General features: G+C 37.6%; 1 protein-coding gene and 1 long non-coding RNA gene across 3 annotated transcripts in view; one reads left to right on the top strand and one right to left on the bottom strand.

Annotated features, from left to right (window-relative positions):
- Positions 1–22,091, top strand: part of ALDH1L2 (aldehyde dehydrogenase 1 family member L2) — a 29,646-nt gene extending 7,555 nt beyond the window's left edge. Inside the window, exons 3-23 of one of the 2 annotated variants that reach the window (XM_021386952.1) lie at positions 311–545; positions 3,694–3,859; positions 4,475–4,576; positions 5,322–5,411; positions 6,411–6,545; positions 6,888–7,013; positions 8,522–8,613; positions 9,404–9,551; positions 10,276–10,395; positions 11,617–11,744; positions 12,766–12,916; positions 13,658–13,728; positions 13,834–13,939; positions 14,296–14,383; positions 15,148–15,241; positions 15,490–15,586; positions 16,404–16,502; positions 17,182–17,347; positions 18,499–18,604; positions 19,710–19,909; positions 20,921–22,091. In XM_021386952.1, coding sequence (XP_021242627.1) covers positions 311–545; positions 3,694–3,859; positions 4,475–4,576; positions 5,322–5,411; positions 6,411–6,545; positions 6,888–7,013; positions 8,522–8,613; positions 9,404–9,551; positions 10,276–10,395; positions 11,617–11,744; positions 12,766–12,916; positions 13,658–13,728; positions 13,834–13,939; positions 14,296–14,383; positions 15,148–15,241; positions 15,490–15,586; positions 16,404–16,502; positions 17,182–17,347; positions 18,499–18,604; positions 19,710–19,909; positions 20,921–20,976 — 2,576 coding nt within the window. In that variant the 3' untranslated portion in view covers positions 20,977–22,091. The remainder of the gene's footprint in view (positions 1–310; positions 546–3,693; positions 3,860–4,474; positions 4,577–5,321; positions 5,412–6,410; positions 6,546–6,887; positions 7,014–8,521; positions 8,614–9,403; positions 9,552–10,275; positions 10,396–11,616; positions 11,745–12,765; positions 12,917–13,657; positions 13,729–13,833; positions 13,940–14,295; positions 14,384–15,147; positions 15,242–15,489; positions 15,587–16,403; positions 16,503–17,181; positions 17,348–18,498; positions 18,605–19,709; positions 19,910–20,920) is intronic. The other variant, XM_021386962.1, reaches the window with a different exon arrangement.
- LOC110393791 lies at positions 10,433–15,253 on the bottom strand. Its single transcript, XR_002435202.1, has 2 exons — positions 15,117–15,253; positions 10,433–12,775 (listed from the first exon to the last, which is right to left on the bottom strand). It is a non-coding gene; the product is annotated as an uncharacterized LOC110393791 (long non-coding RNA).

Genomic DNA, 22,727 nt, shown 5'->3' on the forward strand with positions numbered 1-22,727 from the left:
ATGACCAGACGAGAAATGAAGTGCCGTTATTTAATATTCAATAGCATTCATCATTCTTATTACCCAGGCCATGAGAGTGAAATTAAAGTTGAGAATGACACAAGCTATAGGAATGAGAATCAATGACATAATTAATCAAATTTATCCGAGTATAAAGTTTTATTTAAACAGCATAAAGGGCAGTACAAACGGCAATCTATAATACATTCCATGATCTATTTTGGTTGTCATGCAACAACTTATTTCAGTTTGAATTTTTAACACAAAATGTGAACATGTGAATTAAAGAAAAAATATTTTTGTCCCTCAGCACTGGCAGCAGAGAAGGACGGCACTCCTGTTTTTAAATTTCCCAGATGGAGAGCTAAAGGCAAGCCTATCCAGGAAGTAGTTGCAGCCTACAAATCGGTTGGAGCAGAGCTAAATGTCCTTCCATTCTGTACACAGTTCATCCCAATGGATGTCATTGACTGCCCAAAACATGGCTCAATTATTTACCATCCATCCATCCTACCACGCCACCGAGGAGCTTCTGCAATCAACTGGTAAGCTTTTGCATGTTGGTCATCAAAACTGCAGGTATGTCCTGTTAGGACATCGGGCCAGATCTATTATTCATGTAAACCTGAGACAGTTCTGTTGACTTGCAATTGCTCTGAAACAACTTCTCTGAAGCAGCTGAGGATTTGGATCATGAACTGCACTTCATACCAGAGACTCAGTGTTGTTTCCACCACAAGTGCAGCTGTCATTTTTGGAAGATCAGTGATGTGGTCAGTACATTTGTGTATTTTACTCACATAGGTAAATCAGCAATCTGTAGTTTCCATAGGCAGGATGGTACCCTTGCAGTAAGCGCCCCTCAAACAGTAGGTAACTGTCACAACATGTTTTCATGCAGAGTCCCAAGATTTCACAGAAGGGAAAAAAAGAGATGAAAGAATCCACAAGAAGAAAAACTTCTGTCATCCTGTGCAATGCACAAAACTAGATTCAAAATGTTATTGTGAAGGAACTAAACTGCAGTGATGACCACAGTGGACTCAGATGTAGCATTCCTACGTCGAAAGAAATGTCCATATCATAATGTTTAAATTCAATGAGAAATTGTCTAAATATTAAAAAAACAAAAATAATCTCGCAGGCATAATGATGATTATCTAAGGATTCCGTGCTGTAAATTCAAAGCAAAAGCGTATTTTGTTTTTTGAATAACGACCCACAATGGAAAAAATGCTTAAGCTGAAGTACCTGAACAGAGAGTAAAGGAAACCATTAGAGATGCAAGGAAATCCTTCAAAAAGTGGCATTTCGGTCCAAATCGGTAAAATAAGAAAGAGCACAAAGTCTGACAAAATAGATGTAAAAGATATAAAGGGCCAGCTTTTAAGGCACAAAATGGAATAACAGCCGTTTTCTCAAATGTGTTAAAGGTGGGAGGTATGTTGAGTGATATAGGTGTTTGAGATAAAAAGGTGCTAAGCAAAGAGAATGCCATAGCAGAAGACTTATATTGGTATTCCAGGTGAAGGAGCTTAAGGTGTTAAAATATGTAAGTGAGCAAATTGAGATTCAGAAAACGGGAGGTAAAATTTGAAGTTAAAAAGCATAAGGTAATGATAGCTAAGGGGATAAAAGCTGACTATATGCAAGCAGTAAAATCTAAGTTGTTGTTCAGAAAAGAGACCATGGGAAGGATCTTAGAACATGAAGGAAGTAGAAATGCCTCAGAAAAATCTTGGTATAGACCAACTTCCACATGATGGCAGACGAGTCTAGGAGTCTTCAGACTGGAAATCAGATCACTGAGAAGGAAATATGCCAGCAGTGTAAAAAACTGTGAAAGACATGGGAAGGTGGATAAGGAATGATTGCTCATTCTCTCTTAATCAAAGTGAGGAGGCAGCCAGCAAAGAGATCAGATAGTAGGATTTGACTAAATAAAGGAAGTACTTTTTCTCCATGCATTGTTATTTACCTGGGGAACTGTGCATCTAGAGAGAGAGCTCTAGAAGGAAGTTTTCATGAGGAAAGAGTTCATTAAGATCTATTCCACGGGAAGGTGTACATACAGACATACAAACTCTCTTTCAGCAAGTTCCTGAGGTAAAGATTTCCAGAACCAGGAATGTATCCCAGCGGTCTGTCACGAAGTCTTGCCCTGTTTTGAGTATTCATTCTGTAAGCATCTGCTTTCACCCTTGGCAGATAAAGGCTGTTGTTCTAAGGCTTTTAAAATATGCTAGAATTTAACCTTCATTTGGCCTTTCGTGATGACTCTCATGTTTCAGCCTTGCACCCCTTGCTCTCATTACAGTTTCTTCCATCTGTTGTGGCTGCAGCCCTTGAGCTGTAGCAGACCCTTTTCCCACACAAACACTATGACAGAAAACCAGTGGGAATTAGGCATGTCTAAGAGGTGTCTGGTACAAGCAAGTGTCCTGAGCCTCTGAGAGTTCCTCACTCCATTCTTTACAGCCTCTTCCAGCTGCTGCCACTTTGTCACCGGCAGCCATCTGCACAAGGAACTTGGAGATGGTGCACAGAGGAAGGAGTTCTCAGGAGTTCTCATTCTGTTGTCTACTTAGCATCAGAGATGTTTTTCCACAGTACTTTCTCCTCTGCCAGAGCAATGCTGAGGACGAGCATTAGGGTTATCTGTCTGTATTTCTGGATAATATAAAACAGATGAGATGCTGCTTCAATGTGTGGAGGATCTGTTATGGGCCAGCTAAACTTCTGCAGGCTTTCACTTTTATTATAACTGCAAACCCCCCTAGCTGTCTTCAGAGTTTGTCCCTCTTTCTGCACAAATGCATGCTTTAATAATGTAGTTTTCAGTGTTCGTATAGTGAATTTTCAAGCATATAAGCCAGATTTCAAATGATCCTCTCACAGTGTGGACTGCCAAAGGAGTACTTACGTATACCATATGTCTTACAGAAAATGGTATTGGTGTTTGCATGCAGACATTTCTGGCTGCTCCCTTAATTACTTCTATTTGATTTTCCATCATTCTGAGGTACTTGCATCTTCAAGGGAGAAGTGGAAAATCTGTGTGGCTGGAGTTCCCTTCAAATTCAGAGACAGATCTGAGCTGATATAAATCGGTATAGGTCTGCTGTATAACTAGTGCTATGTTTATGCAGACCAGCTGAGAATCTGGTTGGATATAAATTCTCCCAATGTCTTTTCCTTATACAGTTGTGCATTAGTGTTTTGTTAAGTGTTCATCATTTTCCAATGTCAGTTCAGCTCTTTTTCAGCTGTGGGACAACTGCTTCCCTTACTGACCTACAGATAAGCTATGAAGCTTAGCTTATTATAATAAACAGGAATTATTTAGACTGTCTAGATTCTTCCATCTTTCATACTGTATCACAGCTATTGCATGCTTTTCGCTTTGTATGTTTAAGCCACTGATGATACATTTTAAAATAAATAGCACAATGAACTGTGTGATGAACACACTGGATTCAGTTGCAGTCTTTCTTATGTCACTTTGTGAAAATACATATGTAATATCAAAGCTCTGGGTACTTGACTATGAAATGAGCAATGAAACTGGTGGTAAAGACAGCTGGGATCTTCTTTTGTGTCTGCATAAAGCAAATGGATGTGTAACACATGGATGGGTATCCCTGTCTGCTTTCACATTTTCTCTATTTACTGTAAGGCTTCTTTTACCTCCAGGACTTTAATTCAAGGAGATAAGAAAGCAGGATTTACAATTTTTTGGGCTGATGATGGTTTGGACACTGGACCAATACTTCTGCAGCGAGAATGCGATGTTGGCGAAAATGATACCGTGGATGATCTGTATAACAGGTTTCTCTTCCCTGAAGGAGTAAAGGCTATGGTATGTTTACCTGTACTAAATAGCAACATTTTAAAAGAAAAAGAGTAGCATCTGCTGGAGTTTGAAGAGGAAAAGTAAAAAAGGAAATATAGACAAGATGCATACATTTAGGAAGAGAGATTGTGGTGTTCAGATGAATTCTAAACTTCAGAGGAGCTCTGCTGCTTCACGACAGCTGAGGAGGTGGCCTCAGAATATTTGTTGCTGACAGTGGGCAGAGCATATCCTGTTTCTGCAGAAGGCAAGGGGTCAGATTTGTCTTGAGTTTTCTCAAGAAAGAAATAACTTTTTTTGCAGAAAGAAAAAGGAAAGAGATGAGTGCAGACATACAGAACCACATTCTGTCCTTAGCTAAGCTCTTAATTTAGGCAGCTGTGTATGCGTGGCAACTAGATACTCCCATCATATTCTGAGGCTACTTCTTTTGTCAAAGAAGTTTTTCAAGAATATATGTACGTTAACTAGTGCCACATTGATCCCCTAGATTTTGGAAAACCTGGGTTTTGAAAATAAACCATTTCCCCTTGTAGAAGAAAATTTTCTTCTGTCAGCCACAAGCATGACTGGGGACAAAGGAGAACCAAGCTAATGTTAAATCTGTTCCTTTTTACTTAGGTGGAAGCTGTACATCTTATTGCTGATGGTAAGGCACCTCGTATACCTCAGCCGAAAGAAGGGGCAACATATGAAGGGATCCAGAAAAAGGAAAACGCAGAGGTAGTGTGAAATAACGCTGTGATACGTGCCTGTCACCAGAAAAAGTTGTTGCTAATGCAGATTGCAATAGCAGTGACACGAAATGAACGTAGGTTTTAACTCAGTTGTTTCCTCACCTCATATTTCTGGGATAACTCCATGAAGACCCAGGTTAAGTTCAGGTTGCCAGCCAGCAGTTGCATATATTTAGAAACTTGATGATGTACTTGGGATCATCTGCACATAGCTAGATGACAGCTGTGCCTTCCATGGGTTCTTATGTTACCATACTTTCAAATACAGCACTGAATGGAGATAACTGTCCTAGTTTGTTTACCAAAAGTCTATACTATATTCTTTACCAGAAATAGTTTGGATATTAGGAAAAGCAAACATACACTATTTACATTTATACTGTGCTTATTATATTTGTTAATCATCATATTATTTATGAATGAATGAATACCTAGTAGCAAGAGCTGCTTTCAGTGTATTAGTATGAGAAGGAGAATCTGTGGACAAATAAAGGCTGCACAGAACAAAGAAGTGTTAAGATCATCCCATATGATAGGAAGAACATCCCATTTGATAGGTGTTTGATAATTAGCCATGTAGAGATCACTGATCTTTCTATATTAGATCAGACCCTTTCTGTATTCTTAACAGCTGAAAGAAAGCGAGGGAAAAATTTGTGAAGTGGTAAGCATTAATAACTTGATTTGTAACTAAACAGAGAAGAATTAGGTGGTATGTCCTGATTTCCTAGGTCTCCTGGGATCAACCTGCAGCAGCTTTGCACAACTGGATCCGAGGGCATGATAAAGTACCTGGAGCATGGGCAACAATAGATGACCAGGTATGCTCTGTAAATTCCACACCCCATTTGTGGCTGTTTTCTGTTATAAAAGGTAAAACTGTCTGCATACAGGTGAATACAGATGTGAATTACACTGGAGGAGCTCTCATTTGGTACTGCATATAATTTTTAAAATCATAGATTAATTTAATTAAAAGAAAGGTAAGAACAATATCTTAAAAAAAAAAAGCATGATATGAAGCAGTAAATAACAAGGGTAGAACCACAGTCATTTTGGGAAGCAGGTATGCGTTACAGTGTAATGAAACCCCTACTGAACAGGGCACCATCACCATGTAACAGCAAAATGAAACACTGTGAGCAACTGAAATAACAAAAGAAGGGTTTTTTGAAAGAAATTTGGGCCTGGGAATACTAGAATCACTTGCAGAAATAAATACACCTAATTTTATCCCAGAACAGTGACTTCCTTTTGATGTTTTAAGACTATTATACATTTGATCCAGATTTTACTTGCATAAAATATTTTAAAAATCACATTTCCTGGTTCTGACATCCTGATTTTTTTTACTTAAAAATTAGCCACCTGTGGGTAGGTTGCTCCAAAAGCCTGGTTCTGCACTAGTGTCTAGAGACTGGTGGTGCTTTGAGAGCCCAGAAAGAGCAGAAGAGCCCAAGTGAGAGTCACTGTTTAGCAGTACCAGCCTGGAGGCAGATCACGACTCCACCACTTACAGTCAGGTTTCTGCTGTTCTCTCACTTTGTACACGTACTGACAAAAGTTGCTTCCCTTTTCGCACTGGTTTAGTCATGTACAATGTTAAAGCTAAGCAGCTTTGCAGGTTTAGGCAGCTTGGAAAGTTTTACATGTCCTGGTTAGTAAAGATACAGAAATTACATTGTAACATGGTTTCCATGTGTAGTTACTTATATTTTATTACTTCGTATTGTTTTAAAGCTTCCAAACATTGTCACTTAATTATTAGGTTTTTAAAGCATATTTAGAATCTATGTACTTTTAATTCCATTTACTTTTAGGTGGTTACTTTTTATGGCTCATCATTACTTGATGCTTCAGTGCCTGCTGGACAAGAGCTGGCAATAAAAGGTGCTTCAAGACCCGGACTTGTAACCAAGAATGGTCTAGTCATTTTTGGTAATGATGGGAAGATGGTAAGTGCTCAATCTGACAAACGTGAGCATGGATGGAATAAATTAGCAAGAAGTGTGGAATTGTCAGACTGTACAAATCCAGCTGCAAATGGTAGCTAATTTCTTTGGTATTTAGCAGTCTGCTGCCATCCTATAGGGAAGATATTCACGTTTTGCTTCACGCTCAATACATATTCATTTTCAATATGGATTAAAATGTATTAGTATAGAGGACAATCTGAAAGACAAGTAGGAGTGGCCTGTTTTAAATTATATATATCATACCACCTTTTCTACAAGCCACACATTTTACTGTTTGTAACCATACTGATGCATAAAAACTCATATCCCCTCGATTGTCAGGTACTAGTGAGAAATCTGCAGTTTGAGGATGGAAAAATGATCCCTGCTTCTAAATACTTCTCTGCTGATGAAACAACTACCGTGGAACTTACAGAAGAGGAGAAAAAGATGGCAGAAGATATTAAGGTAATTCAGTAAACTGCTTTAGCTGGATATTACTACAGATGAAGGCATTACGTCATTCTCATGATAGGAAAGGCATGTCTTTTTTTTAATCGTGCAAATTGTTTTTGAAGAAATAATCTTTAGTTAGTAAAATTAATTTGAATGGGTTTAAGAATTCAGTAGAGTATGCTAAAGCTTACACATATCCCTATCAAATTTTATTTCATATACAAGTGATACAGTGATCACAGAGTCAGTTATGGTAAATGCTTCTGAATTGTGATGGTGGGAGTGAGGGTAGAATGAGGAGAAACTAAAAGATCTTTATCTCACAATAGTGACGTTATCTCACAACAGTGAGTCTGCTGAAAACAGCCTTGAACTGTTCTTCACTGTGGTGTCATTCACTTGGATGATCTTGGAGTGGTTCTTGTGGACAAGATCCAGAGAGTCTTGGAACAGCAGTCTGAAGGAGAAAAGCAGCGATTTTCTCCCTGTGCCGTTGTTGCCTTAGCTATTAGTAAGCTGCTGGTAGGCTGCTCCAAAAGCCTTGCCCTGCCCTGAAGTCCAGGGACTGGTGCTACTTTGAGAGCCCAGAAAGAGCAGAAAAGCCCAAGTGAGAAGCAGGGGGAGCTAGCTGGTAGAGGGATGCAGCAGCAGGACAGCTGGAGCAAAAAGTTGCCAAGGCCAAAGAGGCACCTTGCTGCTGTATTCTGTATTCTGCCCCTCAGTAATGAGTGTCCTATGCTTAACTGGAAACCATATTGGTCATTAATTTAGGTTTTGTGCCAGAGCAACCGAATCATGGGTGTCTTCTGTTCTGCTAACTCTGCTACAATGAATAACTGTTGGCACAAGCCAGGCAGCTTGATGCACTAATGTTTTAAGCTGCCGCTCCAAGATTACCTTGAATCTGCTTGCCAGCAACTGAAATGCTGCCTGGAGCTATCGACTGACTGAGGCAATAGCTAAAAGAATTATGAACTCTTTAGTTCAAGACATGAGCAGCTAACTCTGAAACCTAATTATAATTAATTGCTATATCACTCTGCCAGTTATTTCAGCTTGTGTGTTAGCAGTGACGTCCACTGAATGTATGCATTGAACTACTTCTCTGCTTTGCCCAGGTGCCAGAAATTCCATCCATCTAGTCACAAAGTTCTCCAGGTTGCTCCCACCTCTGCTGACAGCATATTCCATAGTTCAGTGAGAAGTTATTATTAATATTGTTAGTAGAGACCTTAAAAATGGGCCTGTAAATTTTTAGCATTGTACCATTTCGATTCCTTGCCTGATTAGGTGAAATTGTCATGGATGAAGTAATCTTTTTTGATATAGTTATGCTGAAGATTTTATTGGCTAATGTGAGGCCTACATTTCCAGATTCTCTTAAGATAGTTTTCTGTTTTTGGATCCTTTGAAATAATACATTTGTAGGCTTGGATATCTTAGAAAATATTGTTTGATAAATACTTCTTGCAATTAGAGGATTGTTCATTATTGCTTCCACAATTTTTATATATTATTAGGCTATATGGAAAGGAATTTTGAGCAATGTTGCTGTAATTGAAGATTCCACAGACTTCTTCAAATCTGGAGCATCCTCTATGCATGTTGTCAGGTAAAAAACTATTCAAAACAAGGAAATTCCAAAGCAAAAGTTAATGGGAACAATATTGCCATGGTGCTTTTAAGTCAGGGTGGATAGTATTTAAAAAAAAAAAAAGATTTTTCCAGGGTATTTTCCAGTACTCTGTAACTGTTGATTTTTGTACCTTTAAAAATGTGATGGGGTTCTGTTCCCCAAATTAGGAATTATTGATCTTTCTATTCAAGTGAAGTTCCTCGTAACATCAGGAACAGCAGCCTCATAGGGAAGCATGGTGGTGCCCAAACCTGTCTGCATGCAGTGACAGGTATCTCAAGGGGGCTGATTCAGAAGCTGAGCAAAGGACTCCCTAGAGGAAGACGGGAACCATTTGTGGAAGTAGTTCAACCCATACATACAACTGCACAGTTAATAGGTCACCTCAGTTAACTTCTTTTTGCAAGTCAGACATCCTAGGCCATAATGTAAGATCAGCATTTCATTGTTTTTTTGGTTTTTTTTTTTGTTGTTTTTTAGATCAATGGATTATTGTCCTTATTAAATACCAGTCGCATAGAGCTCTGAACTGCCTCTGTGTATGGGTTAGGGTCATCTCGTATGGAGTTTTGACAATCAATATATGCTATTTAGCATTTATTTACAGAACTTTATCAGAAAGTAATCTCAGAGAAACAGCTACATGTATATTTGCATCCATACAAACTGGTGCCCAGTTTTGACCTCTTTCCACCTTCTAATAGTTTGTTTATCTGAATAATTCTTCCATTTGTAATTTAACTTATTCTTTCTTTAAAATCCTCAGAATGATAGAAGAGATCAAACAGAAACACAGTGGACTTCAGCTACAGAATGAAGATGTGTATATGGCCACAAAGTTTGCAGACTTTATTCAAATGGCTGTCAGAAAACTCAGAGGAGAGAACAAAGAAGAAGAGTTGGTCATTGATTATGTAAGACCTTTTATTTTCCCTTCTGTGGTTATTCTTTATTTGTAATTTTGGGAGGGGGGATGGAAATAGACACTGCATTTTCCTAGATTGCTTGATGCAATGGAAAAAACAAGTATTTGCTCATGCAAACTCTCCTTTTTAACTTTTTTTTCCAAGTTTTATATATTGGCATTTTGGAATGGAAGTATGTATATAATGTCATTTACAGTGTTCTAGAAACTGCAAGATCAAGAATAGAGTAGCTTGCATGTGGGAAAATATTCCTACCTCCCCTGCACCATCCTACCAGAACGCCTCAGAGTGGTTCCAGGCCTTCTGTCCTCAGGCAAAATGTGCCAGGTTCGCTACTAAGAAAAAGGAAGATTGTGTGTTTTGTGAAGTGATTAAGCAAGTCAGAATTTCTAGAATTTGGAAGTTATACATCTGTTTCAATTCCACTGCGACTTGCCTTAACCAGGGTTTAGTATTTGATTAACCATAGAGATCTAGTGATAAAAAATACAGAAACCAGCTTAACTGTCTCGGAGCGTGGACAGTGATGGTGATGGAGAATGTTATTTCCATTTCATTTTGCCTTTTTGGTCATTCCTAACAGCCATATGTACCTCCTAAAATTCAGCTGGATGTTGACTATACATATATATACATATCAAAAGCTTGTTAAGCTACATTGAAACCTTAATTATTAAAAAGGTAAATTAACTTTTATTTATTTTGCTCTTAGGTTTCAAAAAATGTGAACAACATGACTGTGAATATGCCGTACCAGTGTTTCATTAATGGTCAGTTTGTCAGTGCTGATGATGGAAAAACATATGATACCATAAATCCAACAGATGGATCAGTGAGTAATTTTTATATATAATCACAGAGTCACAGAATTGTAAGGGTTGGAAGGGACCTCTGGAGATCATCTAGTCCAACCCTCAATTTCAGTTTATTTCAATTCCTTTGCCTACAAAAAAATCTAAAGCACCAAATATCACCAAGTTCAAAACCATACATTAAGCAACATCTCAAAATAATTTTAAATTTAAATTTGGTTCTCAGTTTACACATTCTACTTTTTTTTTGCATTTCAGTCAAGTTGTGCATTAAAAATAACCCAATTCCACTTCAGCTAGTATGTTAATCTCCATACAGCTGTATGTTTTACCCTATTCTCATTCCTGTTTAGCTTTGCAAACAAAAATGGCTAATGTTTAGTTGCTAAAGAGATATTTCTTTTACAATATTGTATGTATTTCCTGTCAGTCATTAATTTCAGTTTTTACTTTACTTCTATTTACACATCTGTCTTAGGGCAAATGTGACTTTATAATAGCCCATTAAATACCCAGTTAGAAAAATGACTTTTCAACAGGAAAATACAGTTCCACTTTTTCCCCTCAAAAGCACTAAATCTTGGTTGAGCAACTCAGAATTATTAATAGAAGAAGTCATTCTGCTGCCCCTTTTAATTCCGGAGTAACTGAATTCTGTTGAAATCAGTAGCACAGACTTCACTGTCATCAGAAGCCAGAAACTGGCACTTCTTTGTACTTTGTTATGGAATGGAATAAAAGTCATAGCAATTCTGTGTTAGGATTTACAATGTATATTTGTATAGAGCACAATCATCAGAAAGTACTATATGTATGTTGTGGTAACAGAAACTCAGCTCCTAAAAAATGAAATGTTGAGGACTCATTTTACCATATTTGAATATTAGATCATAATATCACATGTAAAGACCTTCAACATTTGTAATACTGTGCTGATCTTACACATAGAAAGAAAAGGCGAAATCCAGTGGGATGATGCATCTTGATGTAAAGAAGGATGTAGGAATCAGAGTCCCTATGTTGTCTTCCAAGTTCTGCCACCATCAGCTGTGTCTCAACTTCTTGCAGCATGTCTCACCCATGACAGCTGATTGGCTCCATTATATTATTTATTATATTATATTATTAATTACTATGTTATTAGATTATTATTATATTAATTATTTGCTTATACCCAGTTAAGAGTTACACTCTGCATCCAGCCTTTCTGTTTGAGCTAACACATTGCTACCTGGTGACAGGTAATTGCCAGTGTATCTTCTGCTTCCTTGGCTGATGTTGACAAAGCAGTGGCAGCAGCAAAAGAGGCATTTGAAAACGGTGAATGGGGGAGAATGAATGCAAGAGAAAGAGGGCGACTCATGTACAAGTATGTAAAGGGCAGCTCGTGTGGTTTTTGTTTTGTTTTGTTTTTTTAAAATCATATTTTGTTCCTCTGAAGAACTGATGCATGCTCAGTTATATCCCTTGTTGTCTGTTCGATGTATCCACTGTTGATGGATATTCATACTCGCGCTGTCAGAGTCCACCTTAATTCAAACAAGGGCCCTTTTTCCTCTGGCCTCTGTTCAAACTAGACCTTTTGAGTGCCAAACTGGAGAAGTTTGTACTGTTAAAAGCCTGGCTCTGCTACTTTGTCTTAAGGAGTCATTTACAGAAGGTATTAGGCGTGCACTAAGTGGAACTTTCTCCTTTGTGCTTGACATGCCATACTTATCCTTTTGCACACTAATTCTGATGCCCTGGCCATTAACTGCTGGATGCAGTTAGAACAGGTATTAAAGAGCATTTTTCCACATCTCTGCAAATGTTTTAAATGAGCAGAACTGACATAGTGGAAAAAATAGTTTCCAAACCCACTTTTAAATACTCCTTATGGGATCTAAAATGCATGTAATCAACCTCTTAAAATCACATGAGAGCATTAATTATACATTTGAGAAACAAAACACAGAAAGAAACTTAAGAAAAACCTTGACGCATGTTTCATTTCTATATAAGAGACCTAAGACCTGGTTGTAAAAATCCATTCATGCAAACATAACTTTCTGCTGAGCAGAGGACAGTGAAGAGACACTCCTATAGCTACTATTAACAATTTTTGTCACAAACATTTTGATAGTGTTATACTTCACTGACATGCTTCACAAAGCCAACAGACAGAGAACTTGAATTTAAAAAGAGACTAGCCCAGATTTTTAAATGTGCTAAGGCATATAAAATTCAATTTGCATTACATTAGGATCTGTGTGCCTTTGAAGCATCTAACACTCAGTCGGTTGTCCATACTATTTTAGTTACAGGTCTTTGCCATACAAAATACAGTTTTACACTCTCAGTGGTTAAAGGTCACTTCTCTTTGATGTGCATTTGTAATGGTTTGATTGCAGGCTTGCAGACCTAATGGAAGAACATCAAGAAGAGTTAGCAACTATAGAGTCTATCGATTCAGGAGCTGTGTACACATTAGCTTTGAAGACCCATGTTGGAATGTCTGTACAAACATTCAGATATTTTGCTGGATGGTGTGACAAAATTCAGGCAAGTGAATGTGTAAAGGAAATGATTGATGGTAGTGCTTCTCTACACATACTTTCTTTCTTTTTGCTGACGCAGTGTCAAAAAGTAGTGTTAGCAAAAGCTATCAAGAAATCAAAAAGTAGAATTAGAATTTTACCTAAAGTGGGTCTTCCAGACAATACGAAAAGCACAGTCTACTTCGAATTTGAGAATATGGATCTGACTCCACATATCTAAGAAATTAGTTGAGATGTCATTGGGTATATATCTTAGTTCTTGATTATTCATAGAGCAGAATTTTCTGTTAAAGTTGCGCTGCTAAGTGCAGAGACTCATGCTATATATTATGTCCTGATCAAGGCTGGTGTGCTCGTTTGGTTCCACAGCAAGTGGCACAAGTTCAGCATTTGTGAAGTACCTTGTACTTCAAGCATTTGTGAAGTACTTGGTTGTGATGCACAACCAAGAATATCATTGAGCTTTATTTCCTCCATTAGTTCTTCACTTTATGTTCTTCCGTAGTTTTGTTATCCATACTTTTATATTAGCCAGCTGAAAATGAGGAGCTGGTTGCTGTAGTCTTAGCAGGAAACTGTGTAGTAGAAACATCTCCCTTTTTCCACAGTGCATAAACTGCACAAATGCTTCTGGTTTAGAAGACTGTTCTGTGGCTTTCCAAAACATACTTAAATGGCAATTGTTTTTGTAAAAAAAAATAAATGGTTAAATGATACCAGTATTAATCTGTCTTCTTTTTTTCAGGGTGCAACAATTCCAATTAACCAGGCCCGCCCAAACCATAATCTAACATTCACCAAGAAAGAGCCAATAGGGTAATTATCTTTTTTTTCTTCTTAGTGACAGCCTGGACATATGGAAAAGTCATTCAAAAGTTGCATTCAGAAATGTCATTTTTCCCTGTTTTTCCCTATCTTAAGTGTCTGTGCAATCGTTATCCCTTGGAATTACCCACTGATGATGCTTGCATGGAAGAGTGCAGCGTGCTTGGCTGCAGGCAACACACTGGTTCTCAAACCAGCTCAGGTAAAAACTAAAAGGAGCGTTCAAATGGCTCAGGCCCTCCAGTATTTGTTCAGACAGAATAGTTCATACACGTAGCAGATTTCATCCATAGCTTGTCCTGTCATATATTTTAAAATGGAGGTATAATAATATAAATTGCTGTGATCATATGAGGTACTGATTATCTTAAATTCTACTCTAATGGTATTCTCATTTTCAAGAATGAATTCTTTTCTGTGAGAAAATACCACTCTTAATTTGTTAGTACTGTGAGGAAGAAGATGGATACGGTATCAAAGTGAAGAAGTACTGAGTGTAAGAGTTATCATCATGCATTTAATTAAAATAGGAGACCTAACCCAGGTGTTTCTACTTAGGTCACACCTCTGACTGCCTTGAAGTTTGCAGAGCTCTCAGCTAAAGCTGGATTTCCTAAGGGTGTTATAAATATACTACCTGGTTCAGGTAAAACTTTAACAAATCATTTTTCTAGGAAGAGTAGGTCATATTAAAGCTGGTGTACTAGCATTGTACCTTTGAAGACCTGTTACATAAGTTCATTTATCATCGTAGGTGGTAGGCTTGCATCTATGTCATACAGCGATTTCGCGTATTTCCTGAACAGAATTGGAAATTTCTGTATGTCACCTGGCTCTAGCTAGTGGTAAGAGCTGTCATCCTACACCTTTACCAAGCTCACACAAATAGCATGAAAACTCTGAAAAAAAAGAATCTATTACAGATAAACAAGTTGCACTTGCCTATAAGACGTCATTTTTTTCTCCTAATCTTACAACCACTTGGAAGTATTTAAACATGACTGTGAGACCTAGAGCAAGCTGGTAAGATGCTTCTTGGTCACTATGAATGAGCTGTGGTTCACACCACATTACCTAATGTCATCATTTTCATCTTTCCCCTGAAAAAGTAAAATGACAAAGTAACTATATGGAGCAGGTTCTGTTACAGATTACATTATTCCACCTGCAGTGGAATATTAGGAAAGAAATTCTTTAGAAGAGAGAGATGGGAGAATTTGGACTCATTAATGTGGCTTAAGTTAACTAATATGAGATCTTCATAGTACTGTGAATAAAGCTGTAAATATCAACAAGAATGTAATATTTTACTTGATTGACATAGCTCTTTCTGTGTGTAGTGCTGTTGCTGGAGTAGTAAAAATCGCATGTGTGCTTACCTGTACAGTTAAGCTGTTTTCCTCATCCCAGGTGGCTTAGTGGGACAGCACTTATCTAAACACCCAGATGTTCGCAAAGTTGGCTTCACTGGTTCTACACCGACTGGTAAAGAGATCATGAAGAGGTACTCTTAGTGTAAGACTAATGAATAAATGCTGCTTAATCCAGTTCTTAAGTACCTTATAAGCAGTATCTTTCACGTAGCCATAATAGAAAAGCATACCTTCATAGGCTTGTTTACATTTATCTTGAATTCTTCTAAGTCACTGTTGAAAACTAGAGGTTTATACTGTACATTTTCACTAGATGTGATTGAAAGGAAATGATGAAATCAGCTGTTTAAAAGGTTTTTTTTTACCTTTTTTTTTCCAGTGCAGCTACTAATCTGAAGAAAGTTTCTCTTGAACTCGGTGGTAAATCACCATTGATCATATTCAATGACTGTGAACTTGACAGAGCTGTAAAAATGGTAACTAGTTTGAAGTAAAATATATTCAAAACCTTAGCGATACATGCTCACAGTATTGCAGTACTTTTCTTGACTTGATAAAAACTGCAGCAGGAAGCCCTTGCATGGAGATTCATGAAATCTCATAGGAAACAGACTAATTTTCTACAGGATGTTTCTTTGTGTCAACATAATGAAATTGTTCGTGCAGCACCAGAAAGATAGGGATTTGTACTACAAGAAGGATACATTAGAAATACAACGAGGAAGAATTTTCGTCAGCCAAGTTAACATATTAAAAGTGATTTCGGTCAAAATCTAGTAGCCAAGAAAAAAAAAGCTTCAAAAAGAAAAGCCTGAAAGTGAGCTAAAATACACAGCGTACTTACTCCCCGTTGCCACACAACGCTTATTAATTCACCATCAATCACATAATCCACCTTCCCAACCAGCCATAATGTGTTTAAAGTAGATGAGTAAAATGTGCAAATGAGAAATTTGGTAGATTTAAGCTTATTTCCTGCTTAGGTGATCCGACTCATAAAAATGACAGCAGATACAGTTTACTCACTAAGAAGCAAACAAAGGTGTCCCACAGTGTGCTTACAAGAAGTGCTAATTCCATTAATTCTCTGAACCAGCAAAAGCAGAAAGAAATTATTATAAGTTTTCCACATTTTTTTGAGCTTTTCTGGGCAGGACAAGAGTCTGAGTGACTGCATTTGTTTCCATATGGAAAGTGAAAGCTGAAACTTTGCAGTCAGCAAATGAAACAGAGAATGAACAAAAGGATGCCTATAAAAATATAAATACAGTTATTCTTTATTTCCCTGATCAGGGTATGGGAGCAGTGTATTTCAACAAAGGAGAAAATTGCATTGCTGCTGGCAGGCTGTTTGTGGAGGAGTCAATCCATGACGAATTTGTTAGAAAAGTGGTAAGACAGTTGAAGACTAAAGTTTAAGCAAATGTATTAGTGTGGCACAAAGCTCTAGACACATGCATTTCTTGTTATTTTTGTTATTGCTTACCATAGGCTATGCTACTTCTTGTGAACATCTTACAGTGTTAAAAGGAAGGCACTGAAGGCAAATATTTTCATCAGTAACGCACAGATATTATACATTGAAGTAGATATTGCATCTTCAGTGATACTTCATATTTCACTGGGAAAGTAAGATGAAAACAATGACTGAACTTCAGTCAGTGTGACTGAAGACTGCTATGAAGTTTTGAAAAAGGCATATTGGAAGAGTAGCTGGTCATAAAAATCCAATAGTCACCTGAATGAGCCGTTGGACAATTCATATATCTAGTTTAAGGCCAGGAAATTACTGTGGTAACTCCTGGTAAAAGCTAACATTTTACTTGCGTTCATAATAGCTGAAGACAACGATTACATGCAAACAGCATCAAAAACTTTCAGAAGTAACCAGAACTTACCAAACAAGACCATATAGATAGCCTCATTTTAGAAGGAGAGGAGCATTCACCTTCTAAGAATGCATCCGTTTTTGAGCCAAGCTTCACAACACTAATAACAAAGCATGCTGAATCAACCGGTCATTTTAACAACTACGTGTTATGTAACTTCGTTTTGGTTGGGTAACCCATAGGTGGAAGAAATAAAAAAGATGAAAATCGGTGACCCACTTGATAGATCAACAGATCATGGCCCACAGAATCACAAAGCCCATCTGGAAAAGCTGCTGCAATACTGTGAAACTGGAGTAAAAGAAGGAGCCACTCTAGTGTATGGAGGAAGACAAGTATGTAGACCAGGTAAGATGCTGTTCAAAGGTGTCAGGAGTTCTTACATTTTAAATAAAAGCCCAAGAAGACACTTGAGGACAGAGTATTCAAGCCTCATATTAAGTAATGCTGTGCAACTGAAATATAATGTATGAAAATGAATCAAGATTCCCATCTGTCACAGTATCTTTAGATCATTTATTCATACTGTTTATGAGGCACAGAGGCCTTTTTTGCAATGTCCTTGAACTGTCAAGAGCTGTAAGTGTAATCATTTTCACTTTGATGAACAGAACACTTAAGCTGTCTGGCAAGAGTCTGCATTAGATATTATTATCAAAAGTCTGTTTTGTTATATAAAGACTATGTATATCAAGTCTAAGAGGAATGCATAAAAGCAACATTTTATCATGGACATCTGTCCTTTATTAGTAATGGAGAAGAAACATTTGCATCAGAATTCTAAACCATATGTCTGCATCCCCAAAGAAAATGAAAGCAGAGATTTGTAGCTGTAAGAAGTTGGCGTAGCAAAATTAAATAGGAAGGAAGAGGTGATTATATAAAATATTGGAAGCTGACCTTACCCACTCACACTAAAATATACTCACTTACATAGATGTCCAACATCCCTTATGTCTAACACCGTGGCAGTTTTTGACTGGCAGCAATGTGAGCTAATTTTTAGACAGGTCGTCTACACCACGTAGAAAGGAACAGTAGCTATGAGGTGGGCTTTTGTCTCAGATAAACCTCAATAAACCTTAGGCAAAGTTGCTGCTCATTGCATGTTTTTTGTTGTTTGGAAGATACAGATATTTATGGCTATCTTCTTGTGGGGTAACAAGAAAAGCAGTGGTCTCTGTGACATGCTGTAACCCTGTCTTCCTGCTGCCAGAGTGTAGGTTCTGCTCCTGAGGAGTGACCTGGGCTAGTAGCATGCAGGCCTTCTGCCCTGGACATGACCTGCATGTTACTGCTCTCCTCAGGAAAGGCCATTCTTTTAACCTTCTTTCTGCTGTTACACAGATGAATCACCATTCACAATTAATCCATATTAATCTTGGTATTTTCTGTTTCAAGCCTCAAGGTATCTATGACCTCAAGTACAGATGGCCTGGACAATACAAACCACAAAGCATTTTGTCTTTGCTCAAATGCTGCTTTTATCCTCTATTTAGGTTTCTTCATGGAACCCACTGTATTCACAGATGTTGAAGACCATATGTATATTGCACAGGAAGAATCTTTTGGTCCTGTGATGGTGATTTCCAAATTTAAAAATGGGTATGTTCCTCTCTGACCATTAGAAACTTCTTCACATTCACGCTGTGCATTGAAATATGTAGGATGGTTCTTTTAATGTTGTAAGATCTGACTGAAACCCTAGGTCATCTTCCTGCTAAATCTGGAGCTTTTCCAGAACGGAGTGTCCTTCTCCATATCAATATAGGAGGAATGCTGTTACAGGCATACAAGGGGATAGAAGGGAAGAAGTGCCACTTCTTAAATAAGACTTGATTTTCAGCAAAGGATTTTTTTCTGAAGTTGATACAAATGCAACAGCTTGATTAAATTGCAAAAGGTGTATTTTTTTTCCAGTGGACAAAAAGGACCTCATTGTGTTGTGCATTGTCGAAGACCAGCACACTACTTCTGTAAATGAAAATCCCTCTGTATATTTTGTGGACTGCCAGTTCTAATGGTTTTCATTTTAAATCATAGGAATTATTTTACAAACAGATAATATAACAACCTTATATAGCAGTTTCATACAACTATTTCCACCAGGTTTCTTTTTTCTGCAGTGTGAAAGTGTGGTTAAGAACTGGCCACACAGATATCCCTTTACATCTACAAATTCTGTATGGAGGTGTGGGACTATAAGTTTCTGAAGTTTTAACATATGGATTTTTTCAGTTATTTGGGATTGGATAGAAATAGCAATTTGAACATTGCTTGAAAAGATGTGTCACAATGGAGAGCTGAGATGCAGCATTTGATCTCCATTAACTGACAGACCTTAGCAAAATGATTGATACCGTGCTGCCAAGCTCTGCTTTACAAGTCGTTTTGTATTCTTCTGATCCTCAAGTTGTACAATGGAGTTGAGCGAAGTTGGTGTGCATAATTCAACTTTCTTTTGACATTTCCTAGTGTAGATCTTAAACACTGAAATGTAAGCATAGGCTTTACAAGCTTGAAGCAAGTATATGAATTTCCATAAGTGAGACAGATTGACACAGAGAGTAGTCCTTAATAAACTGTGTCTTTATAACAGCTAACTGGAGAAGAGCATGGGAAAAGATGATTTGATCAAATTGAAGGTCAAAGCTTGCTAGCACTTGCTTATTTTACCTCCCAGCAGTTAAATCAGTTTTTTCTCCTACAGAGATATCGATGGAGTGCTACGACGGGCAAACACCACAGAATACGGTTTAGCCTCAGGAGTTTTCACAAAGGACATAAGCAAAGCTCTCTATATCAGTGAAAAGCTGGAAGCTGGAACAGTTTTTATTAATACATACAACAAAACTGATGTGGCGGCACCATTTGGTGGATTTAAACAGTCTGGCTTTGGAAAAGATTTAGGTAAGTTGTTCTCTCCCTTCCTTTCTCATTCGACAGTCCAAATGAATGAAAAAACATTACCTGAAAACTACAGATGCGTTTCCTGCATCTCCCACATTCCTCCAGCTACAGTGATCTAATTCCTCTCCTATCCTTACAATTCCCACCTCGATACCTCCAGTTCAACCCTTCCTATATATTTGTTAAATAATGCTGCAATACATAGAATATTCCTCTCCAGTTTCTCTAAAGCACTCAAATTACTGCTTGTCCAGAGCCACTGACGGACTACAAAATGCTGTTAAGCTGCAAAATCTGCCCAAAATCTTCCTTCCTTTCCCTCAGAAAGAATGCTAATTCGGGTCACTCCTCCAAGCTTGTAAGAGCATCAGAAACGTATTATGCTTCAAAATGTCAAAATCTGCTGATGACCACAGAGAAAGACTACATGGAAATACTTTCTTTTGAAAAACAGCTTCAAAAAAAAGCCAGGTCTAGTCTGGCAAGTAAACTTCACAAGACTGGACAGATCAAGCCTCATAGCAAAGAAAAAAAATGTTTGTTTTTTTTTCACAGTAACACAATGGATTTTTGCCTTTGGAATCCCTAGCTCATATCAGACTTTTTTTTTTTTTAAATCAAAACGATTAATAATAACAGGAAAAAATATTTAAAAATTGTACACTGTTTTTTCACCTGGAAACTTAACACAGGCAAACCAAGCTTCTTAAAGTCGGCTCTGAGCTCCCCCAGTTGCCACCTAGAGATTGCTGCTGCTTCAGTACTCCCTCCAGGTGGCGGCTTGTTAAAATTCCAGCTGCATTTTCTTACCACACTCGTTGGGTTTGACCTCTTGTTAAACCAGTTCTGTAAATCTTAAGGGGAGGGTAGATCCATTAGTTTCTCATCATGTCTCAAGAACTCAAATATTGGCTAAAACATGATGAATTTTTTTTAATGATACAGTTACCTTCTCTGACAGCTTTCCCTCTTTTAGCTGCTATTCTAACTGGTTAATATTGTCTTGTACAGGTGAAGAAGCTCTTCATGAATACCTTAGAACAAAGGCTATCACTGTGGAATATTAACAGCCTCACTTGGAAAGTAAACTTCCATCAGTTTTAATCTTAAAGACTCCGTGAAGCACTTAATACCATGGCTGGGATACACCATCTGCAGTGCTCCATCTAAAAAAAACAAATACCCTCATTCCATAGATAATTTCTATAAGTCAGGTCCAAACTTGAGTCTCACTGAAAGACAAAAGCATTTGGCCTGACATTATATAAAAGATCCAGCAACAGTAGCAGTGGTTAGCACAAGCCAAAAAAAAAAAAGTAGTTTGGCTTATATTTTTTTTTTTAAATACAACTGAAGAGAAGGTTCTCACATGCCTACTTCTTATTTGCGTGACTGTGTTTACACGATCGCATTTACACGACCATTTTAAAGTTAGTTGTTAGGTTTCTTTTAAAGTTGAACTGAAATATGCATATTATGTCATTTTTGCTATAAACCAAGTTTTACAGTAGCAACGTAACATTCTGCTCTGGTGATTCGTCAGCAGTACAGAAAACCTTTGTGCCATAAGAAGTAAATCAATGCAAGAAAGTGCACTTACTATGATCTTTGTATAGTACATACAGAGTTCAACATCTGTGTTAAACTATGCATACCGAGATAAAGTTACTGAAAATAATTTTCTATCTTTTTGTTGATACGGAATGTGTGATCAGCCTGCAGTCTGAAAGGTGGTTACATTAACAGATTAAAATCACTTTGTCTGCGCAGATGGACTGTTATCACTGTTTTATATGGCATGACTATTACTTTACATTTTATATTCTTTTCTTTTTTAAATCTACGGGAAAATCTCTTGTAGAATGACTGAGTTAAGACATTGGCTTTCAAACTTTCTTCAGTTTGAAGTTTTCCATACGGATCAAGACCTTATCCAACAAACTGACTGTATGTAAGGCTGCTTGCTCTTCCTAGACTGCACCTCCACCTAAAACTTAATCTGATCTCTGGGCTGCCATTAAAAACAGCAGTCCCACTTCCTGATTCCCATCCTTCCTCTTTCTTAAAATATTCTGTGACTTAATCAGCTGTTCCCAGTAAATTTTACGCCCCTTCCATTTTTAAGAGGCTATACTGTGAAAAAAAAAAAAAAAGAATCCTTGTTTCTTATCAAAAGCACTACTGAAACAGGTCTTAAAAAGAAAACCTTAGAATTAAGTGTTGGATTTGAAACAAGTTGTGTAAATAACTGCAGGTTTCAATTCATTATTTTTGCAGTCTAATATTTGGGCAAATACAATACAGAAAATATTAATAATGTAGCAAATAGAAGGTAGTACTTTAAGAAACAACCTGCGATACACAGGATCATCATAGATACTTTTGAAATGCAAAACAATCTTTAAAGTAAATACAGCAGCCCAAATGGTTGCATTTGATCAATGTGAGGTAAGTATAAATGAGACATAATTTCACTGACTGTGGTTTCACAATTGTTTCAAGCTAGCCTTAGGAGAGGCCAACTGAAAATTAGCTTTTTGATTCTTCTGGCAGTGACAGCTGTTTACAAAATGGAAAGAGCAGAAATGCGGTTGAGAAAGCAGGAGACGAGAAACATGGCTTAGAGCAACTGTAACACCACAGAGGCGGACTTGACCCAAGTACCAAGGGTATTTCCACAAACACTGCAGACAGGAGATGGCTCAGGGAAGAGCAGCAGCCTACCCGTAACTCAGTGCAAGCCAAGAAGCTTAAGTAATCAATCCTCTGTTGACCTCTTTCAAGTCATGGCTTATTAAAATGCTGTCCTTACCCATGC

The sequence above is a fragment of the Numida meleagris genome, chromosome 1, assembly GCF_002078875.1.
Source record: "Numida meleagris isolate 19003 breed g44 Domestic line chromosome 1, NumMel1.0, whole genome shotgun sequence".
NCBI lineage: Eukaryota > Metazoa > Chordata > Aves > Galliformes > Numididae > Numida > Numida meleagris.